The 21309-nt window shown below is 31.0% G+C and overlaps 1 protein-coding gene across 1 annotated transcript in view; it reads right to left on the minus strand.

Annotated features, from left to right (window-relative positions):
• The window catches only part of Epg5 (ectopic P-granules autophagy protein 5), an 84759-nt gene that overhangs the window by 59568 nt on the left and 3882 nt on the right, over positions 1-21309 (minus strand). Inside the window, 8 exon segments of the mRNA XM_074182631.1 lie at positions 5841-6245; positions 6298-6495; positions 6548-6890; positions 12493-12776; positions 13090-13421; positions 14253-14492; positions 14554-14619; positions 16573-16801. Coding sequence (XP_074038732.1) covers positions 5841-6245; positions 6298-6495; positions 6548-6890; positions 12493-12776; positions 13090-13421; positions 14253-14492; positions 14554-14619; positions 16573-16801 — 2097 coding nt within the window.

Genomic DNA, 21309 nt, shown 5'->3' on the forward strand with positions numbered 1-21309 from the left:
TTTCAAATCATTTTATATAGTAGACAATGGAAGTCCGAACTAGTGGAAAGGGAAAATCGATCGTTCAGCCTGGGGCTTGAACCACCGACCCCAACATCGGTCGATTGAGAGAGTGAACAAAGCACCCACGTCGAACCGCCCGGCTACCGACCTACCGAAGCTCCGTTAATAGCATACACCAAGTGGCTGAAACCGCGCATGGATTGTGGCCTTCAAATTTCTTTGACAAAAAACTTTGTTTTTATGGACAAGACACAAGCAGTACAGAAAAATCCTTAAGGCGCTCTAAGAGCGGTGCCTGTGCGAAACTAGCGATTCACGTTGGATTTGAATCGCTGGAGATTAAATGTATTTAGAAAAACGTTCTCAGGAAGTTTATTCCACATAAATGCAGTTCTCCAAATGTAAGAGTTCTCAAACAGTGAAATTCGAGGTGTACCGAGCTGAACCTCAAAACCATTAGCAGCCACAGTCCGTCGCGTATTTCTGATATGTACGGTCTTGGTGGAATGAAATGTGCCAAATCACTTGAATATTTCCCGTGAAAGTATCTATAGAAGAGAGACAAATCTTCAATGTTCTTCTTCTTCTTCTATGTTCCGGGATGTCAAGGTTGCATGTTATGTTCGCATCTCCAATCAGGCGGATGGCTCTTTTATGGATTGAATCCAGCAGCTTCAGCACTGGATTCCATTTCGAAAATGGAAATTCGTCTTTGTTGTTGCAAAGTTCATCTAGTTTTTTCATTTCATTGCTAAACTGATTTGGGTTTTCAATGTATGGACGTAATAATATGTCAGTAATCAAATAAACGTATTTCTCTTCATTCTTATTACACTCGTATTCCTTTTTTAGCAGATTTGTATCCCAGCTTCAGATAAATTTGAAATATTTTGATGCAGTTTACACCCAACAGTGTGGACTGTTAGATGTTGTTATCAAGCAAATAATAACGTTTCTTGAGTTGATGTCATAAATCTTAATATTCTTTATTTTCACCATTAGATGTGTAAATAACATAAAACCAAAATAACTATAACAATATTTACAACAAAACATCATAACATTCATTGATTTATACCAATAATCTAATAAAGAACCCATTTTATACAACACTCCGAATGGTATTCTCTAAATGTCCTTTGTTTGCAAATGGTCTGTGCTTATTCTTTATACATCTTTTGTTTCAGATAACCCATAGAAAAAAGTCCATCTGATGATCTTGGTGGCCAATAATCTTTCCAATCTCATCCTATCACTTTTTCCCTAAACATCTGACTGAGACACTCTTTCACTTCTACCGTTTGGTGGATCGATGCCCCGTCAAACTGATACCGCAAAGTTCGTCTAACACTTAGAGGCAGATTATCCAAAACTTCAGACAACATATTCATAATGAAATTACTGTACATGTCTGCATTCAAATTTTCTCTATACAAATGTGGTCCAATTATTTGGTTATGTAATAGCCACACCACACATTTGCCTTGAATGAATATTGGTCACGACATTCTATTACAAAATTTGGATTATTGTTGGACCACCAACAACAATTTTGGGAACTAACTGTTCCGTTCGACGTGAAAGTTGCCTCGTCTGTCCATAAAGTCCTGTAGGGAAATGCGATATCATTTTATCTCTCACCTTGGAACAAAAATAAAAATCCTCTTCGAATATCAAAATCTATTTCTTTAAGAATGTGTATGAACTTCGGCTTATCGGGATCTAATTTAGTTTTGTGTAAAATTCTTCTCACATTTTCTCTGCCAACCCCCGTATCTTCACTAATACTCGTAATATTAGTTTTTCCGTTTTCAACAAAGCTCAAACAAACATTGGGTTGTTCTTCTTCATTATACTTTATTGGATTATGTAGTTTCTTGAAAATATTGTCCACTGAGCCAGTTTCTTTGAATGTTTTCAATATCCTTCCCACGTTACTAAAGTGAATTTTTCTTCCTGGATGCTGGTTATTGAAAATACAAGCAACATCTCGATATGGCACATTCTCACCACATAAAAGAACGATTTCCACTTTGTCTTGTGTGGATAACATTTTACATAAAACTTATTTGTTTCAAAAGCCTACTTAGGGAAAATTTTATTTTAATTTAATCAGTACCTACTATTTTTTCCGACATGTTGCATTGGTCTTGTAATGTTTAAAATCACGAAATTTTATATAATGTTCAGTACAAATCGCTAGAAAGAAAGTCTTTTGAATAGTTATGAAACTGTAGGTCACTGTTTAGTTTACAGAAAAGTATATTTCGGGTTAGTTTGTAACTGAATTATTGGTTAGAAAAATAATCAAACTGGATAAAAATCTATTAAAAAAGAAATACGAGTGTAATAAGAATGAAGAGAAATACGTTTATTCCATTACTGACATATTAATGTCCATATGTTGAAAATCTGAATCAGTTTAACAATGAAATGAAAAAACTATTCGTCAAAACTATGAAATTTGAATCATGTCTCGTTCGAATCTATAGAGCAAAATATTCGAAAAATTAAAGAAATTGGAAAAAAGTCGAAGTGACAGCAGAGTCCAAATTTCGAGCAAGGGTATAAAATTGGAAACTGATCAACTTTTTTCTTTGGTGTTTTTCGAAATTTACAAAAAAAAATCTTTTTTTTCAGGATTTAAAAAAAAAATGTCAAATTTGACCGGTAGTGTAGCACGTGACAAAAGAAAGAGGCTGCTTTTTACTCATTTTTCAAGCACAAACTAACTATGAAGTCAAATTTTCATTATATATATCATTAAAAAAAATCCATATGTCGCGAAGTGTTATGTGTGACACTGTATATATAAAATAAAAAAAGGTTAATGCAATCATATATATATATATATATATATATATATATATATATATATATATATATATATATATATATATATATATATATATATATATATATATATAAAATCTAGAAAGGTTAATGCAGTCAAGCTGCTGGAAAATAATTCCATAAAAATCAAAAGATAAAGATGAGTACTATTCTGATCATTCCCAATTTGATTTCAATTTAAGAGCCACCAGTAGAGAACTGTTTCAGCCTGTTGGGCATCGGCAGTACCAGGCAGGCGGTCCTCGATTGAAGACAAAATGAGTTCTTGATAAAAATAAATGCGTAAAAGCAAGTGAGACATAAGTGAAACCACCTATTATTGTGAAACCCAAGTTAGCTTGCCAAGAATAGTACTCATCTTTATCTTTTGAGTTTCATGGAATTGTTTTCCAGCAGCTTGACTGCATTAACATTTCTTTATTTTATATAATTTCTAGAAACATGTGAATTCGTTTTCCGATGGCATTCCAGGAAAGTTTCCCAAATTATAAATTCATTTAAATAGACATGTATTAAAATTAAATTACCTGAGTTTACTTACATATGTATCAACTACTTGCCAATCACAACATAAAAAAGATTCAATTCAATTTTCATTTTCCTGCTACAGTGACACACTCCCCACCTATAACACTATTATTCAAAAATGGACATATTCAAATAACTTCAGTCACTCACATAAAATATTTAGGGATAATAATAGACAATCATCTCAAATGAAATCATCTTAAATGGAACTGTCACTCCGAATATGTAAGAAAAAAATTGAGAAGCATATCTAGCAGATCCAAACTCTATACGCGTTGGTTCGATATGAAATATCTAACAATTTTATATAGTTCACTGGTACAGCCACATTTATTTGACGAGATAAAAGTATGGGGTGGAATAGCCGATATACATTTAAAATATTCAGAAACTCATCAAAAATGGATTTTGAAAATTATATATCGAAAAGATATTACATATTCCATGGAATCACTATTTTCTGATTCCGAAAATTTAGACATTTGACAACTCTACTATCAATCACTAATAAAATATCATCATAAGAATAAAGGTAAACTTCAGTCAATACAACATATACACAACACCCACTTTAAAACCAAAACAACTGCTATCCTGAAAATTAATACGCAAAAAAGTAAGACATCACTTGTCTATCTTTGTCCAGTCCTATACGCTGATATTCCGAAGACTTAAAAAGCATTCAATTCATTATCCTATTGAAAAAAATTGAAGAAATGGTAGCTTAATTCTTCTAGGAAAATGATATATATTATTTATTATTAAGTAGGCAAGCCTAATATACAAAAAAAAAGAAAAATTACAAATTCATAAATATCTCACGACATTAACTATGTAAATATAGTAACATTTCAAAGTAACTTTCAAGGAAAACCAAATATACATACATATCTATAGATTATTAGATTATTAGGTTAGTTCACATTAAAAAATAAAAAAAATTACAAATATCATAATGAGCTGTCACTAATATACTTCTTTAATGATGACTTAAATTGGTTTATTGAATTAGATTCTTTTACAAATTGTGGTAGTTTATTAAATTCGTTTAAGCCTTTATGAAATATACTATTCATTCCAAATTTAGTGTTAGTTTTATTAATGTAAAAATTGTTATTTCTTCTCGTATTGTAATCATGAACTTCATTATTTCTCAATAAGAATTTTTGAAAGTAATTGGGTAGCAATCCTTTATGCAGCTTAAATATAAAGATCATATAATATCATATAATATACGTTCTTCAACTGAAAACCAGTTTAGACACTGTAACATCGATTTAATTGCTGAGTAACGGCTACATCCCAATATTAATCGCATGCCCCCATTTTGAAGCTTTTGGAATTGCGCTATTTTATTTTTACCAAGTAGAAAAAGTAATGTTGTACAATAATCAAAATGAGGTTGTATTAGGCTTTTAAAAATAGTCAACCTAGCACACATAGACACTTTTTTACATATACGAGAGAGAAAAAAAAGTTTTTTAGATATTTTTTTACAAATAAAATCAGCATGACTATTTAGTTTTAAATTTTTATCAATTATAAAACCCAAATATTTTATTTCAGTCACAATTTCAATGCTAACATTATTAATTTTTATAACAGCATTTGCCCAAACAATTTGATCATACTTATAAGATGATGTCAAAATCATACTTTTTGTTTTATTGACATTTAGTTTCAGTTTATTAATAAATAAATATGTTTCAATGATATTTAAAGACCTATTCATTTCAACAATTGCCTGATCCAAATTTTCATGTATACAATAAACCAATGTATCATCTGCAAAAAGATTTATACAGTGTGATCCAGATATGTGATTAATATCATCAATTCATCAACAGAAAAGATTCAACATAATAAAACCAATAACAAATTCGGTAACATTATTTATAATAAACTCTTGACGACTGACCTGAACCTTTATTCTTGAACTTATTAACCATAATTCAGCAATAATGTAATATCAAATCAACATACATTATTTCTTTCAATTCCACGTTTTTATCTTTTCATTTTGTATGTTACTTAATAAAAATTCATTTCTGTACTATTAATATACATATATAATAATGTTATATGCCACTAATATACACCACTAATATACATCACACCCATGCTCAAGAGTAACTTCTGAACTTTTTTTTGGTGTTCTTATTCATTTACCAATGTGTATTTCTTTTTTTTTATTCCTACTATTTATTTTGTATATTTCTTTTGGTGAATAAATTGAGTGATTGATTTGGTCATTCAATAAATGTTCAAAATTTTCAATCTATTTATATAGTAATATAGATATATTACTATTCACTCCAATTAATTATGCAAATAGCATATCTATTCTAATGAAAGAATTGAAACAACAATTCAGTATGCCAAATGATTACTACCTTCCATTCACACAGGAAACAGAAATTAAATGAAAATATCTGAATATAAATTAATCTATTTACCTCTAACAAATCCATAGTGGCAGAATGAATGAAATCCATATCCTTCTCAGTTCTTGCAAGAGCCATATTAGCGAAAGTGTTCAACAAATAGTACACCTCTCCATCTTCTAAAGATCCCAGCTTTTCCTCAAACTGCCCTCTGAATCCCTCTTCCCATATTTTCACGGAATAATTTTCCATATATAAGGGATTCAGAATATCTTTGGCAGAACTATCCTGGCTGTGTAAAAAATAAAATATTTTCCACAGAGTTGGCAGTGTTACCATATTATAAGGTATTACAGCTAGAAATTGCCATGCACCAAGTTTTTGTGAAGAGTATAGATAGTAAATGGCCCTCAGGAAAAATGCATCGTATTCAACCTGAAGTCTCTCCAGCATGGCTTTGTCTTCGATATTCTGCACCTGTAACTGAAGTACCAGCTAGACATTTGAGTCCAAAATTTAAATGAATTACCTTTAAAAACTGTTCCCATTGATCGGTAGCATACTGAACAACATGCCGAATAAATCGACTGAGTCTCTTTGAAAATTGATTGTATCTTGGTTGATTATAAGTTTGAAGTCCTTTGTGTAATATTTTTAACAAAACTGTTGAGAATGCAAGATATCTTAGAAGGTGGTGTTCTGTTATTACCGCGATGTCATAAGAGTCCTAAAAACAGTTATGTAATTTTGAAGAAATACTGATATTGAAGTTACTTTACTTTGAAATCTCTATGTTGTACCAATAAAACGTTTCGAAATAAATCGTCCAAGGGCAACTGATTCAACAAAGCTACCAAATCATTTTCTTTTAAGGACGTTCCAGTTGATTCCTCATCTTCTTCTCCATCAGAATCTATTACAGTCCACAAAGCATCCGCCGCCATATCTTTATTTTGTGCCATATCTTCTAAAAACGTTTCTCTAGCTGTGATAGGTTTCAAAATCGTAGCAAGGACGGTAAGTATGTGATTCGTTTGAATATTTGCAAATGGAGAGGAAGATCTCAAATCTAGAGGCATCTGAATGAAGGATGATGCCCAAATACCTACACCAGCAGGACATCTGAAAAGTTATGTTTCAAAAGTTATTTGAAATAGAAGGAAAAACATCCAGATGGATTTTTCTTTCAGTGAGTTTTCTTAAACACAAAATCCATGATAACCTATATAAATAAACATTTCTTTTGTGAGATTTTCACTAAACAGTTTATAAAACCACAAAAAACGTGTGGTATGAATATGTTATACACTTTCTTAACCCAGAATAGAATAATAGAATAGAAATTGATTTAACTGAAGTTCGAAATTTGGGTACAAGGCTTAGATCATAATATTGAAAACTTCATTTGATCATTGGCTATATAACAAATGAAATTACATTTATGGAAATAGAAGTTATGCTAATAATTCGATAATCCTTTAAATTTATCACTAATGAAAAAAAAATTAGGATCATCTTTTGGCAACAATGGGAAGTAATAACTTTTGCAGACAAATGAAAAGTGAAGTTCATCCAATAAACAACTATAATAATAATATTCAGCTCAATAGTTCAGCCTAATACTATACAAAAAAGATATTGTTTTAATCATATCCTGATGATGCTAGGGAACTAACTTGTTAATTATATTGAAGATGAAGATCACTGACAACTTATAGTGCCTATTCTTCACTGGCATTCATTCTAAAGTAGTGATGAGAGTTTGGTCAAATCAAATAAGTAGACTAAGCTACCACAATAGTCAAAATTTGGCTGGATAATCATGTTATATGCAGTTATTTTAAAATAAGTAGATGGGTTTGGAGAACTTTTAGAAAAGTTCAGAGAAGTTTTTTGAGATTTTTTACCCATACAAAAATAATGTTTATTAAATGATATGGTTTTATTCACCATGAAACCTAAATACTTGAATTCATTAACAAATTCAACCCTATTGACATTTACTAAGATATTGAATTTGTATTCACACTTCCATGTTTGCGAAGTGTAGTTATGATCATTGCCTTAGCTTTATTGAGTTTCATTTCCTTAGATTTTTTTAAAGTTATTCAATATATGAACCCCATTGCAGTAATGATATAATTATATTCTATTATAGTTCTAACATCTAAAATATAACCTAATACTAACTAACTTTTAATGTTAAAACACCTATTTTGGTGGTTGTACCTAATCATTGTAGTTCATATTGTTCAGATATTTTTTGAAAGCATAATAGGAGATACCAAATATGATCTTTATCATGTATTAAATGAAAGTGATGCTTGCCGTAATCGGAATGAAAAATTGCGAATGAAACAAATTGCTGTGCCTCAGGTTTCTTTTTGAAATGTTATAAAGTATTATTTCAAGTAATTCTGAACAGGAAATATGTTCATTTAATAGTTTATAAATATAACATAAGCCTGACTGAAATCTTTTAGTTTTCAGTGGTTTGGGCCCGAGATGTAAAATATCAGTATAATTGTGGTTTAGTATTTGTATTCTCATCTTGTGAGAGCAACTCAAAAATTTGTTTTTAATTCGTTCTGAGGTTGAATAATTAATTTGATATAGTGGGGGCAAACGATTGATGCTTATTCTAACCATGATACAACTAAAGATAAATGAATTCTTTCATTGCTTCAAACGAGAATCCTGAACAATTGCGAATAATCAAACTTTTGAGAATTCAGTACTAATTTTATCAATATATTGAGCAAATCTAGTTTGTCCATCAAAAATTACTCCTAAATCTTTCACAATAGACTTATTATTCGAACGCTGACTATTCAACATATATGATGTATTAGTTTCCTACTAACTTCACAATTAGAAATAGATTATTAGTAACGCAACAAAAATATAATCTATCAAGATCATTTTGAATTGATTTCTGGTCATGAATGAACTTTATACAACAATGAAGGCAAACAATGTGACTCTTGTGGGACATTGGATGTAACTAATATGTTTCTAGATTTGCAACCACCAACACTTACTTGTGGTGTGCGACCACTCTAGGCTCCCAAACCAACTAACTGTTTCCAAAAACAGAAATTATGAATTTTTAGCAATAGAACATTGTGGTCTACTGTCTCCAATCCTTTGTAGAGGTCGGTATAAATGGCATCCATTTGGCCCCTACTCTTCAAATCCTTCCCATATTTGAGAAGATTTGAAAGAGTTGATTTATTTTGAGATAAACCATGTTGGTTTATGCTCAAACTTCCTCTACATGAGAAGTTCGGTTGGTCTGCTATTAAACTATCAAATTGAAATAAGTACGTAAGCAGCTTGAGGCTGACAATAGTGTCGCCTGCAACAAGGTTAAGAAAATAATATTCATGGTAATAGTTTATGTCATTGATATAAAATAAAAACGAAAGAGGTCCTGTGCGACTCCAAATCCATTTAACAGAAGCGGAAGATAAAACATTTTCTACCCTTGTGATCTGTTCTTTGATGAGCTGCCAGTAAAAGTGGCATTTAAACCATTTTATTATAAGTGCAACTTTTCAGATGAGAACATCAATATTTTCAAAAATTATTCACGGAATGACAACTGGAATGATATCTATATTCATTTGTGTCCCAACTTAGCCTACCAAGCATTTGCAGATGTCATGTTACACTATTTCGAGATCTCATTCCCGAATAAGAAGGTACACCAAAGGGGTGATAAAAAGAAACAAGCAACTAAGTATATTATGACACCTCCTCTAGTTAATCTTAAAAACAGTGTATCTCTTTACAATAGTCTACCCCAACATGATCCTCGTTTCAGGGAATTAAGTAGTTTTTTGAATGGAGAATATCATCAAAGGCTACAGGCAGCATCCAAGTCATACTACGACAATTTGATTTCAACCTCTGATAACAAGTGGAAAACAACCTGGAATATTACTAATAACTTGCAAAAGAAATCTACAACAAATAAGAGTAAAATAGTAATAACGGAAAATGACAAATCTTTGAATGAGACAGAGTTATCCAATAAATTCAACATACATTTCACAAAACCACTGATAAACAACAGCTAATATGATTGGCAATTCATACATCAAAATATCGACAATAATCTAAATAGTTTCTTCATGCACCCGATTACAGAAAATGATGTAATAAGTATAATTAATGGTCTAAAAAACTATAACTCTTGTGGTATTGACAATATATCTAACAAATTACTTAAACAATGTCAAAATGAATTATCCCATCCATTAACTTATCTTATAAACCTATCTACAGAAAAAGGCGTCTTTCCAACAAATTTAAAAATAGCAAGAGTAACACCTATCTTTAAAAAATGAGATAACAATGACCTTAACAACTATAGACCTATAAGTGTGTTAGCCAGCATATCCAAGTTTTATGAATTGAATATCAAATTTCAATTAACCAGTTTCTTCACGTCAAACAAGTTATTATCATCCTCGCAACACGGTTTTACAGCTAAAAAAAGTACCGAAACAGCCTTATGTGAATTCCAAAACAAAATAATTCAGTCTCTTGATAATAAAAAACTTGTTATGGGTCTCTTCATAGACTTTTCATTAGCATTGGACTGTGTTAGTCATGAGATTCTATTATCAAAATTGTCAAGGTATGGACTGAGGGGAACGCCATAGTAGTAGCAGTAGTATATATTTGGTGCTAATACAAAGTTTACACAGGTCATAACAGATATTGCTTATCTATAAATACAAAATATAAAATATTCTTGCTAGAATCCTATGTATCTGACAGACAGCAAATTGTTAAAATAAACAACAATAACAGTAATCCCTTAGGCATTACGCAAGGTGTCCCTCAAGGATCAATATTAGGCCCCCTTCTATTCATAGTATTTGCCAATGACCTCATATCATACTTGAATGAACACAATAAAATTATTACAACATGTTATGCAGACGACACAAACATTTTGATCATAGAAGAAGATTTAGTATCATTAAAATTATTGACCTATGCTAAGGTGATAACATGGTCAGACAAAAACCATTTAATAATTAGTAAATCAAAGACTAATGCCCTGATGTTTTGCTCAAATAGTCGGGAATACCACCAGCTTTTGTTGTTTGAAAATACCAATAATGTCGTGTCTTCTTTTGAATGTATCAAAATGCTAGGCATTACCTTTGATTCAAAGCTCTCATGGATTTCTCATATTGATACTGTCTGCGGCAAACTTAGAAAAGGATGTTATGCACTCCAGTTTATGTCGAGTCATTGCAGTGAAAATATCCTTCTGTCTTTATACTTTGTCCACTTCCATTCTCATATGAGATACGGAATTTTAAACTGGGGAGCAAGTTCCTCTGTACAAAGGGTGTTCTTATTACAAAAATACGCAATCAGAATAATTGCAAAAGTGAGTAGAAGAGAGTCATGCAGAGAGATTTTCAAAAAATGTAATATTTTGACTGTTATGAGCACATACATCCTCGAAGCGTGTTGTTTCATTTTCAAAAATAAGGCCACTTATAATGCCATCAGAACACACCATGAACATGATACCAAAAAAAAAAACCTTATTTTACCCCACCGGCATATCACCGTACGGTATCAAAAAAACTTTGAATATATTGGATGCAAATGCTATAATTCTCTGGCGGATCACATAAAAAATGCAGCTTCTTTAACAATTTTCAAAAATCTCCTGAAAAAACACTTACTCCGCAAAAACTGCTACACCATAGAAAAATTTTTTAATTAGGAAACTTTAATTTTAAATGGAATATGTGTGCATTTATGTATGTAAACATGTATGTGTATTTATATTTATATTTATGTGAATATCTATAAAAATTGTTTCAAATCTGTATTGTATTATGTTGTTATACTACTTTTTGACATTTTTCACAATTTTCCTGTATTTTTTCACAAGTTAATTGCTGGAAAGAAAATAAATAAATAAATAAATAAATCAGTCAGTACCTCGTATACTAATAGCTTACAACTTCTCATATCTGACAATCGTTTCAAAAGCTGTTTTCAGATGAAAGAGAACAGCAACAACATAATCACCATTTTCAATTGTTTTTTTTTATTTGGATATTAGGAATACTTATTTTCCATAATATACATAATATTATAGTGAAATATTGATGAAACGTAACATGATAGATAATCGCAGCGACAGCCTCAATTTAAGGTTGGCTGAAACACACATTGACAAAAATATTGCATTTCAGATGATTGGAAGAGTGCTTGTTTTTGGTTGTAAAGTGAAAATAAAAATAAATCTTATTAGTGTTATATATCTGCAGATCATTTATATCACACTGTATACGATATAAGATATAAACTATAGGTATCATACTGTAAATATCGGAAATGTACTAGTTTGATTCTCTTTGGTTTTTATCACTGCAAAGAACACAAACGCACTTTCTATATCTTTATAAAAAGTTATGTGATGCCTTCTTTGTTTCGAGCTTCATGAAAATAAAGGATTGTTAATTGACGTTCTAAAGGAATCATTATTTTATTCACCTTCCAAATTATAAATTGATTCCAAGTTATTACAGTAAGTTTTCTCTGTGATTTGTTTTCTTCGTGTTTGTCATTCATTTTCAAGTGAGTGTTACATAAAGAATATAACAAATGCACAAATCAATGTACTCTTCCTCTGTATCAAGTATTGAAAAAATGCTAAACAGTAACTAACAAATGAAATTACCTCAGGACATGGTTCAATATAAATAGGTGGTCTTGAAAATTTGCTAATCTCAATAGAACTGCAATCAAATTAGATAACCAAGTCCTTGTTTCATTGATAAATTCCACTTCTCTAATGATTTTTCTTTGAAAAGCAAACAAAATTGAAATACATAACCTCAATTCCCCAAGGTAATGTTTCAAATGTAGGGGTTCACTTTCGGAGGTTAAGGCAACAGGTGAACCTTCGGTCAGTTGAGTTACACTCATACAATTCAATATTACACCTTGAAGATACAATTCGATCTGAAAATTAAAAATATTATCTTTCACTAACTCACATATCGAGTCATTATAAAATAACCAAGTACTTTAACATTTTGAATGTGTTTATAAGAATGTCAAGATTCTAGATTTTTTCTTCAATTCCAATAATAAAGATGAAGTGAAATAGTTTGATTAGTCTAATTTCTCAAAACAAATTGATCATTTCATTCAACACTATAGAACTGTTGAAAATTAACATTGTGTTTTGATTTTTATTACAGAGCTTACCACAAAAATTAACGTTAAAGAATTGGAACTGAGATGGACAGAAATGAATTTTTGATACATTTACCTGCAAATGTAATTCGTCTGCAGAAAACAAGTACAGACTGTGATTTTGGTAAGTCAAATTCTGGACATTCCCCAACAGTCTTACAATATTTTGAAAGACAGATCTGTGAAAGATACTCTTATTGTAAGTATGCGAAGCTGTTACGACCGTTCCATCTTGACATTCTCCTCGAGACGTTACAGAGGCTGTTTCTATAGTCCACAGTTCGTTTTGAAGTGACTTATACTCCTTTCGTATTTGATGCAATTCCAATGTGTTTCCAGTAATTTTGTCACGAACATGTAAATAATTTGAGAGCATTTCATACAAGGGATGTTGTTTCATGGCTGTTCCTGCAATTCAATTAATAGGAAAATTATAATAAAAAATAATACTCGACAGTAATTTTGTAAAGAAACGTTTTTTGGGTAATGTGATCTACAATATTAAAAGTATTCGTTCAGGTAGGGAGATGAAATAATATACTAATAATAATAATCAAGATTTTATCTTCAAAACTCCTCAGACTCTAACCAGACTATTCTGTCAAGATGGTTGTTTTGATTATTAGAGTCCTTGGTTTAATGGTTAAGTTCATATTGCTTCATTAGCAGAAACTTACTTAATACAGTATCAATCAAAGTTGCTGCTATACTTTGGCCTCATTCAGTCATGCCTTTCATATGATCTAGTTTTCTGGGGAAAAACCCATAACTTTGACCAACTATTTATCAGTCAAAACTTAACTGATAAAGCTTCATGTAGAGTCTAGATGTAGAGTCATGTAGATGAGTATAAAACAGTGTTTTATACTTGATAATGTGGTTAAACCCGAAACCAGTCGTATAAATAAAATTAACAAGTGGTAATTAGACAAAAGTGTTTTTATTCATTTCATTAAAGTGATCATTAATTACCACAAAATAAACAAGTCATCAATCTCACATATCAACTGTAAAAACTTTGTTGATTTAACTTTGGTTAATTTTAATATTTCATTTTGTAATCTTATGTTGTTAAAAAAATCAGTACCTACAATTTCTCAGGGAGAATGACAATCGACCTTTTGTGACTTTTGCCTTGTCCATTGATGACAATATTGCAATAAAAATGTTATCATTATAAATTTCAAGTATTTGAAAAGAAAAGATTGTGTATACTAAGAAACAAAAATTTTTACTTACCTTTTAGTTCTGCTTCTACAAATTGAGAATTAAATGCATCTATTGTTACTAATTCATTGTTATGATATAGAGCACTTAGCTGAGATTCGGTATAAGGTTTCATTACACTGCAAATATTCATCGTATTTTCTCTAGGTTTTTCTGGTTTATAAGCCGTTATAGGTTCTATTTCATCAACTATTTGTTTATTCATATTCATGAGTTTGTTGAAATCAGGTGAATTATCCTTATTTGAAACTTCTGAAAATCAAACATTGAAGAACATAAAAATTATGATTTTGTATGGAATTAAAAATATTACCAATGGAAACGATTTTTTCTTCATGATATGCACTTGTTTGTTCCACAAAGGAATTTCCGGGGCATTCTGAAATTTTAAGAGAATTAGGAATTACCCAAACAGTTGACTACCTTGAATTGGATGTTAGTGCAATAAACAATGAAATGGCTGGAATAAACCTGTTACAATGTCCTCTTTATTTTTCAAAAATGTATTGAAGAGGGTAAATAGATGATCAAGGATAAGACAAAACTAATTTCATTCAAGGTTAATGAATGAATGAATCTTTATTGAATAGGAAACTTATCCTAATATACATACAATTGAAAAAATAATAAACAAAAAGAAGATGTTATCAACATGTATATAGGTTTGTGAACATTAATCAATGTATAATGATTATATTGGATCAAATATTTGTGATTAGATCTTATATGCATAACAAGACTAGTTTTAAATTAATTAATTGTTTTCGCATCTTTTATGTGATTAGGTAGTTCATATTTTTTTTTTATTTTTATGTTAATATAATTGAATGGTGTTATCTGGCATGAAATCCAAATACTTAATCATGTTTACAAATGTTAATTTTTCACCATTTATTGAAAGTATATATTGGTCCATATTAACATGTTTCATCTTATGCAGTGTAGATAATAGCATTGCTTTAGTTTTATTCATATTAAGTTCAAGTTTATTGTTATTTAGATAGAAATGAATTGTTGCCAGTGAGTTGTTCATTTTGTTGATAGCAGCGCTATCCAAATTACTACTTGAAATAAATAACATTGTATCATCAGCAAAGAGGTTACTAAAGGTTGTTGGTTTTAAATATGAGACAGTCAGTTTATCCCTCATTTAGAATTAACTTCTTCTCAAGAAAATATTCTTTGCGTTGTTTGATTATATCACATCCATTCTTGATTATTTCTGATAAAGTGGCACCAGTTAGCAGAAGATTGGTGTTATCAACATAGTTGATGAGATGAGCGTAATTTTCTTTTCTTGTAGCCTCGCTGTATGTCATTGATAAAAATAATGAATAGAGCATAACCAAATCACAAATATGTGCATTTTGAAAAATCAAATTTTTTGATAACAATGATTTCAAATAATCAACTAATTAGGGCATTATCAAATCATAAATATATTATATCAAAAATCTATCCTAACAACTAACTAATTGGACGTTTGGTAAAAAATTAACGTATGTTAGCTTAACCAAATCACAAATATATTTTTTTCAAAGAGTGTCTTTGTAAATATCAGTACCAAAACATCCTGGGTCAAACAGGTGGGGAAAAACAACCTTAGGGCCAAATAACTAGCATTGAACCATGAGATCGAAATGGTAGCATCGAAATGTCTTACTCAGATATTTTCCAATGGCAATATTTAAAGCAAAACCTATACAAAGATAGACCTTTCACTGGTATTGAAGAGCTTGAAGAATCCACAATATTTTATTGCAGAAATATTCACAGAAAATATCAAAACACTTCGATTTTTTTCTTTATATTTGTAGTTACCTAGTTTGCCAAAGTTTTTTAGAGTTTACTTACTTAACATCTCTTGAATTCAAATGCTGTTAAATAATATTTCAAAATTATTGGAAAATTATAAAAAATTGAATAGTTGGCTATGACTTTGAATCTGTGTATAACATTCAATTGCGAACAACTTTTCTGAATAATATTTTGTTTCATTTATCTAAATAAAGGTACTTTATTCTTGAATGAATTTAATATTTTTTTGACCTGCCCTGTATGCTGTTTGACTATCTAAGTGCATCTAATATGATTATCGAACATAAACTAACTTATTGTATTCAAATTCAGATTGTGCAATGTATAATATTCTCCAATAACTTTGGTGGGCATCAATAAACACTTTTCAGTTTGAATATGAAATGAACTGTTTCTGGATTCTATTTTTTATAGCAAATTAATTTGTATTTTGTGTTTTCATAATGAAAGCTGAACAAGGTCAATCAAAAAAGGAAACCGTTACTTTATTAGCAACAAATCGAAACTGATTTACCTTCAAATTCTTTTACTTCAACATTCTTTTGACTTGCATGTGAAATCTCTGGATCAACAGTTATACATTCCACTTCTTTAATTTCATCTGGATTTGATGGTTCTGCAGTGAAACGTGTGAAAGAATTTTCATTCTCAATAACTGGAAGATTATGTGATACATCTTGGTCAGTATCCTCGTTAGCACTCTCGTTTTCAGCTGAAATCTTCGGAATAACCTTTTTCTTTTTCTATAAAATAAAATACATTTAAAATCACATCATTGGTTGAGAGTATGGTTTATAGAAAATTTTCAAAACAAAAATAAAGAAATTAATAAGAAAATTAAGAGTATATATCTGAATCCCATTTATTTATTGATGGTGAACTCCCACCTCTTAGTTTGAATAACAACATTCTCGAGATGAAATTGTTCTCCAAATTCTTAGGACTTCACATTGATAGTAAGCTTAAATTTGAGGATCATATTATCAAGTTGAATAAAAAAAATGCATGTGGCTGCTTTGTAGTGAAGTCAGTTTCGAAGGAACTGGGTAGAACCTTTGCAAGATCTGCGTACTTTGCCTTTGTGGATGCACATATAAGATATGGTATTGCCTTCTGGGGAGTATGCAGCAAAAGCATGCTGCAGACTGTTTTCGTTTTACAGAAGCGAGCTGTCTGGTATGTGTGAGGACAAAGTTCCAAGATCACTGCAAACCATTATTCATTGAACAACGAATTCTGACAATAATATCTCTATTCATTCTTGAAACAGTAAGTCTGATTCATAAAAATATATCTGCTCCTGATGATATAAACCAGTCACACTATAATACATGTCAAACTAACTTGATCAGACTTCCCCTGCCCACAACAACAATGGTGAAGGATTCATTGATATACAATGGAATAAAGATGTACAACAAAATTCCCATATACCTGAAGAGTTATTCTTTGAATATTTTCAGGAAAGAATTAAGTGACATTCTGATTGATAAAGCCTATTATAGTTTAGATGAATTATACAATGACGCTTTTTATGAATTATAGTTTACTACTGTATGTCACTATAATATAGCATATTTTTTTAAGGAAATTTTTTGAATTTCAAATTGTATAGCATTTATTTTGTTTTGTAAAAATGTGTTTGACACCCTATTTTATATAAATGGGCTTTTATTAATTACTTTTATACTACTTTGACATAGTTCATAATCGTTTGTCAACAAGAACTCTTTCTTAGGACAATAAACGTATTTCTCTCTCTCTCTGGTAACACCCAATTACATAATAATGATGTTCAGTTGTATTGAAAAAAAAAAAAGTCAGTAGGCAACCTAATCAACTAAAAAAAAATTGGCTTTCAATTAGGATGGCTGGACTTGTTAGTCATTCCAGAAGACCAGAAAAGTATTGAGCATATGAATATCAGATGAATGTCAGACCAAAATTTTCCAAACCCGATTCCTGAAAAGAAATGGAAGTTAATGAAAATATCTTAGTAAAACTGGAACCTCTGGCATAAATCCCCAATAAATTCAAAACAACCACTTTTGCCAATCACAGCAACTGGAATACTCTTCTCAACACACGTTTCACCAACCAAGTTGACGTCTTCAGGAGATTGAGAATCTAACAGGGTATGCTTTCAGTTTCCGACACACATCAATGATTTTTTTTTCTGATTGATTCGGCCGATTATTCGGCCGTTGATGAAGATCCTAAGTAATTTCAAAAACTACACCTCACAATTTGGTCTCCACAAACTTGTGGAGATCAAATCGTGAGGTGTAGTTTTTGAAAACACATCAATGATTTCGGGGAGAAAGGCCAACAACAATGAGCTGTTTGGAATGGGACCTGTGTCACTATTCATAGTTCTCATGCCAAACTTTACTATTCTGTTGGAACAGAATTGATTCCATTAGTTATTGGACCCCACTGGATGTATAACCGGATAACCTCAATGGTTATTGGGTTTAGCCAGTTCAAATTTTATTCCTCTCAGTCGTATGGGGGTGTGAGGGAACTGATGGTCCATTGGGAGAATTGATTCTAGTTCAACAACACGGCAATGGGAAACCACTGCCCCTTTTTATAGCTGACCTGTTCATGAGCAGATTTGAACTGGAGCAAAAAAGTATTTGCAATTTTTGACAAAAAGAAGTCAAAGGTAGAGGACATTGTTTCAACAGATCCTCGAATATTTACATATGAAATTGAAAACAATGAGTGATTTAACACTTTTGGCGATGTGATGTCTATGGGAAGAATATCTATACTTAGGTATATTACTGATGGCTCACACCATAGTCTACAACATTAAACAGTAGATATAAACTTTCTTGTCCATAAGCTTGTTACGTTCCCGTTGAGTAAAAATAGATACGGTATTGAGAAAAATGATATCAAGGACATAGCTGAAAGCAATGGATAATATTCTTCAAATATAGTAGATAAGTTAATTATGGAATTTAAATTTAGGTAAAATCTTCGTAATTCTTCAAAATGGCCGACAGTGTAAAAGTCGATAAAGAACTCGTCAATAAAAAGTCCACAAAAACGTTTGAATGCTGCAAAACTAAACCAGTGCAAGTCACAGTTTGTATCAAATGTGGCAAAACATATCACAGAAGTTGCGTTAATAGAAACAAAATTGAGTTCATTGATGAAGTCAGAATCGTCTGCTGTGCAGATGAAGTGAGTGGAGACGTAAAAGGATATATAGCAGTTCAAGAAAATCCAGTGAGTACTCAACAAATTTATGCAGATACGATGAAATGGTAGAAAGAAGAAAATGTCTTACTTAGGCAAATTATAAGGGAGAAAGACGAAAAATATTCAATTATCTTTCAAAATAAATTATTATTGGAAGAAAAAGTGAAGGTCACAATAAAAACCACAAAGATTAAGATGACGATCTGGAATTCCTCAAAAAACTGGCAACCACAAACAGATGGTAGTGAACTTGTTTACAAACAAAACTCTCATGAAATACAAAGTGAAGTGGAAGAACAGGACACTTAGGAAGATGAAAATTTTACTTTGGTAAAGTCAAGAAGACAAATGAAAAACAGAACATCACATGCCAAAGAAAACACAAACCGGTCTCTATCTCCGACACATAAACCTGTTCAAAGAAATCTTATAATGTTACCAAAAATTGATCAGGATCATAGTAAAACCATGGCAGACTTGAAAAGGGCCATCAATCCAGGTGAATTATCAGTTGGAATAAGGCAACTGCAAAACACTGCAAATGGGGAAATATTAATAAAGTGCAGCAATGATGTATCGGTTCAAAGAATCCTGCAGGAATCCACAGAAAAGCTTGGTGATGATTATGAAATAACAAAAACAAGGATGAAAAAAGGCAGACTGCTCTGAAAAAGAATTGCTACTAAGAAAACTCATTAATCAAAATCATAGATTTGAAAATAATGACTCAATAAATATTACAAATATGATAAAGAGGATGGAAAAGTCACAGTGATAGTTGAAACACAAGAGGAAACCTGTGAAAAACTGTGGAATAGGTATAAACTCAACATTGGATTCAACTCTTGCATAGTGTATGAAGTCAAGATGCTTCAGATGCTGTGGCTATGGCCATTCAGCCCAAGTTTGCAAAAATAAGTTGGCCTGTCCAATTTGTGCTAAGGAACATAAAAAAACGAATGTCAGGAACCAGAACAATACAACAGAGGCATTAACTGTACAATGAAAAATGAAAAAAGGAACCTACATCTTAATATTGATCATAGTGCTTGAAGTCATAAATGTGAAGTCTACAAATATGAGGTCAATAAACGAAACGCAAGTAGAAATCTGCGGCAATAGCAACTACCGCAAAAAATAAGCATATAAACACTTCTGAAAACAACTGCTAACAAAATCGCAATGAAGATGAATACCCCACCATACTCCATCAAAATATACAGTGTTTGAGGAACAAAACTGATGAAGTTGAAATATTTCTAGACTCTCTATCATCGAAGCCAAAAATGTTATGCATAACAGAGGATTGGCTCTTAGAATCCGAAATAGAGAGTATACAAATTGAGGGATACGAATTGAAATCAGCTTTCTCCCGGAAAATGATGCAGCATGGAGGAGTCAGTATCTACACAACAAACGATATGGATGCGGAGAGTGTAGAGAGTGTTGTCAGAAAAAGTATTGAAGGTCATTTGGAATGTGGAAGTGTAGTAATTAGGAAAATGGAAATTGTTATTTATGAAATAAAATGGATCAAAAAAAGAATAGTCTCAAAAAATAAAATTATTCAGTTTAAACAGGATCTCGCTGGAATTAATTGAGAAAGTGTAACACAGAGTATAGATATAAATATAGCATACAGCTGTTTTTCAAATATTTTCAGTAGAATAACGAACCTGATTTTTGTGGAAAAAAAGTTTGATAACACTAAGCCCAATTCATGGATAACAAGGGGTATAAAAAAATCTTGCTCTAGAAAACGCTCATTATACAAAAAGAAGACACTAGGGCTGATAAGTACTCAGTATTTTAAAAAGTATTGTGCCGTTCTCTGTAAAGTTATTGCAGCTGCTAAAAAAATGTCCAGCACTGAATATATAATGAAAGCCGAAAATAAAACCAAAGCTACATGGCCATTATTCAAAAAAACAACAAAACCCAACTATCACAAAAACAATATCCTAGAAAGTTTTGCAAAAAAAATATTAAGATTCACAAACCATAGTAAATCAAATCAATAAGTATTTTAATGAAGCTT

This window comes from Leptinotarsa decemlineata, unplaced genomic scaffold, assembly GCF_025532065.1.
Source record: "Leptinotarsa decemlineata unplaced genomic scaffold, Ldec_3_MD MMD2_tig00026328_RagTag_RagTag, whole genome shotgun sequence".
Classification (NCBI taxonomy): Eukaryota; Metazoa; Arthropoda; class Insecta; order Coleoptera; family Chrysomelidae; genus Leptinotarsa; species Leptinotarsa decemlineata.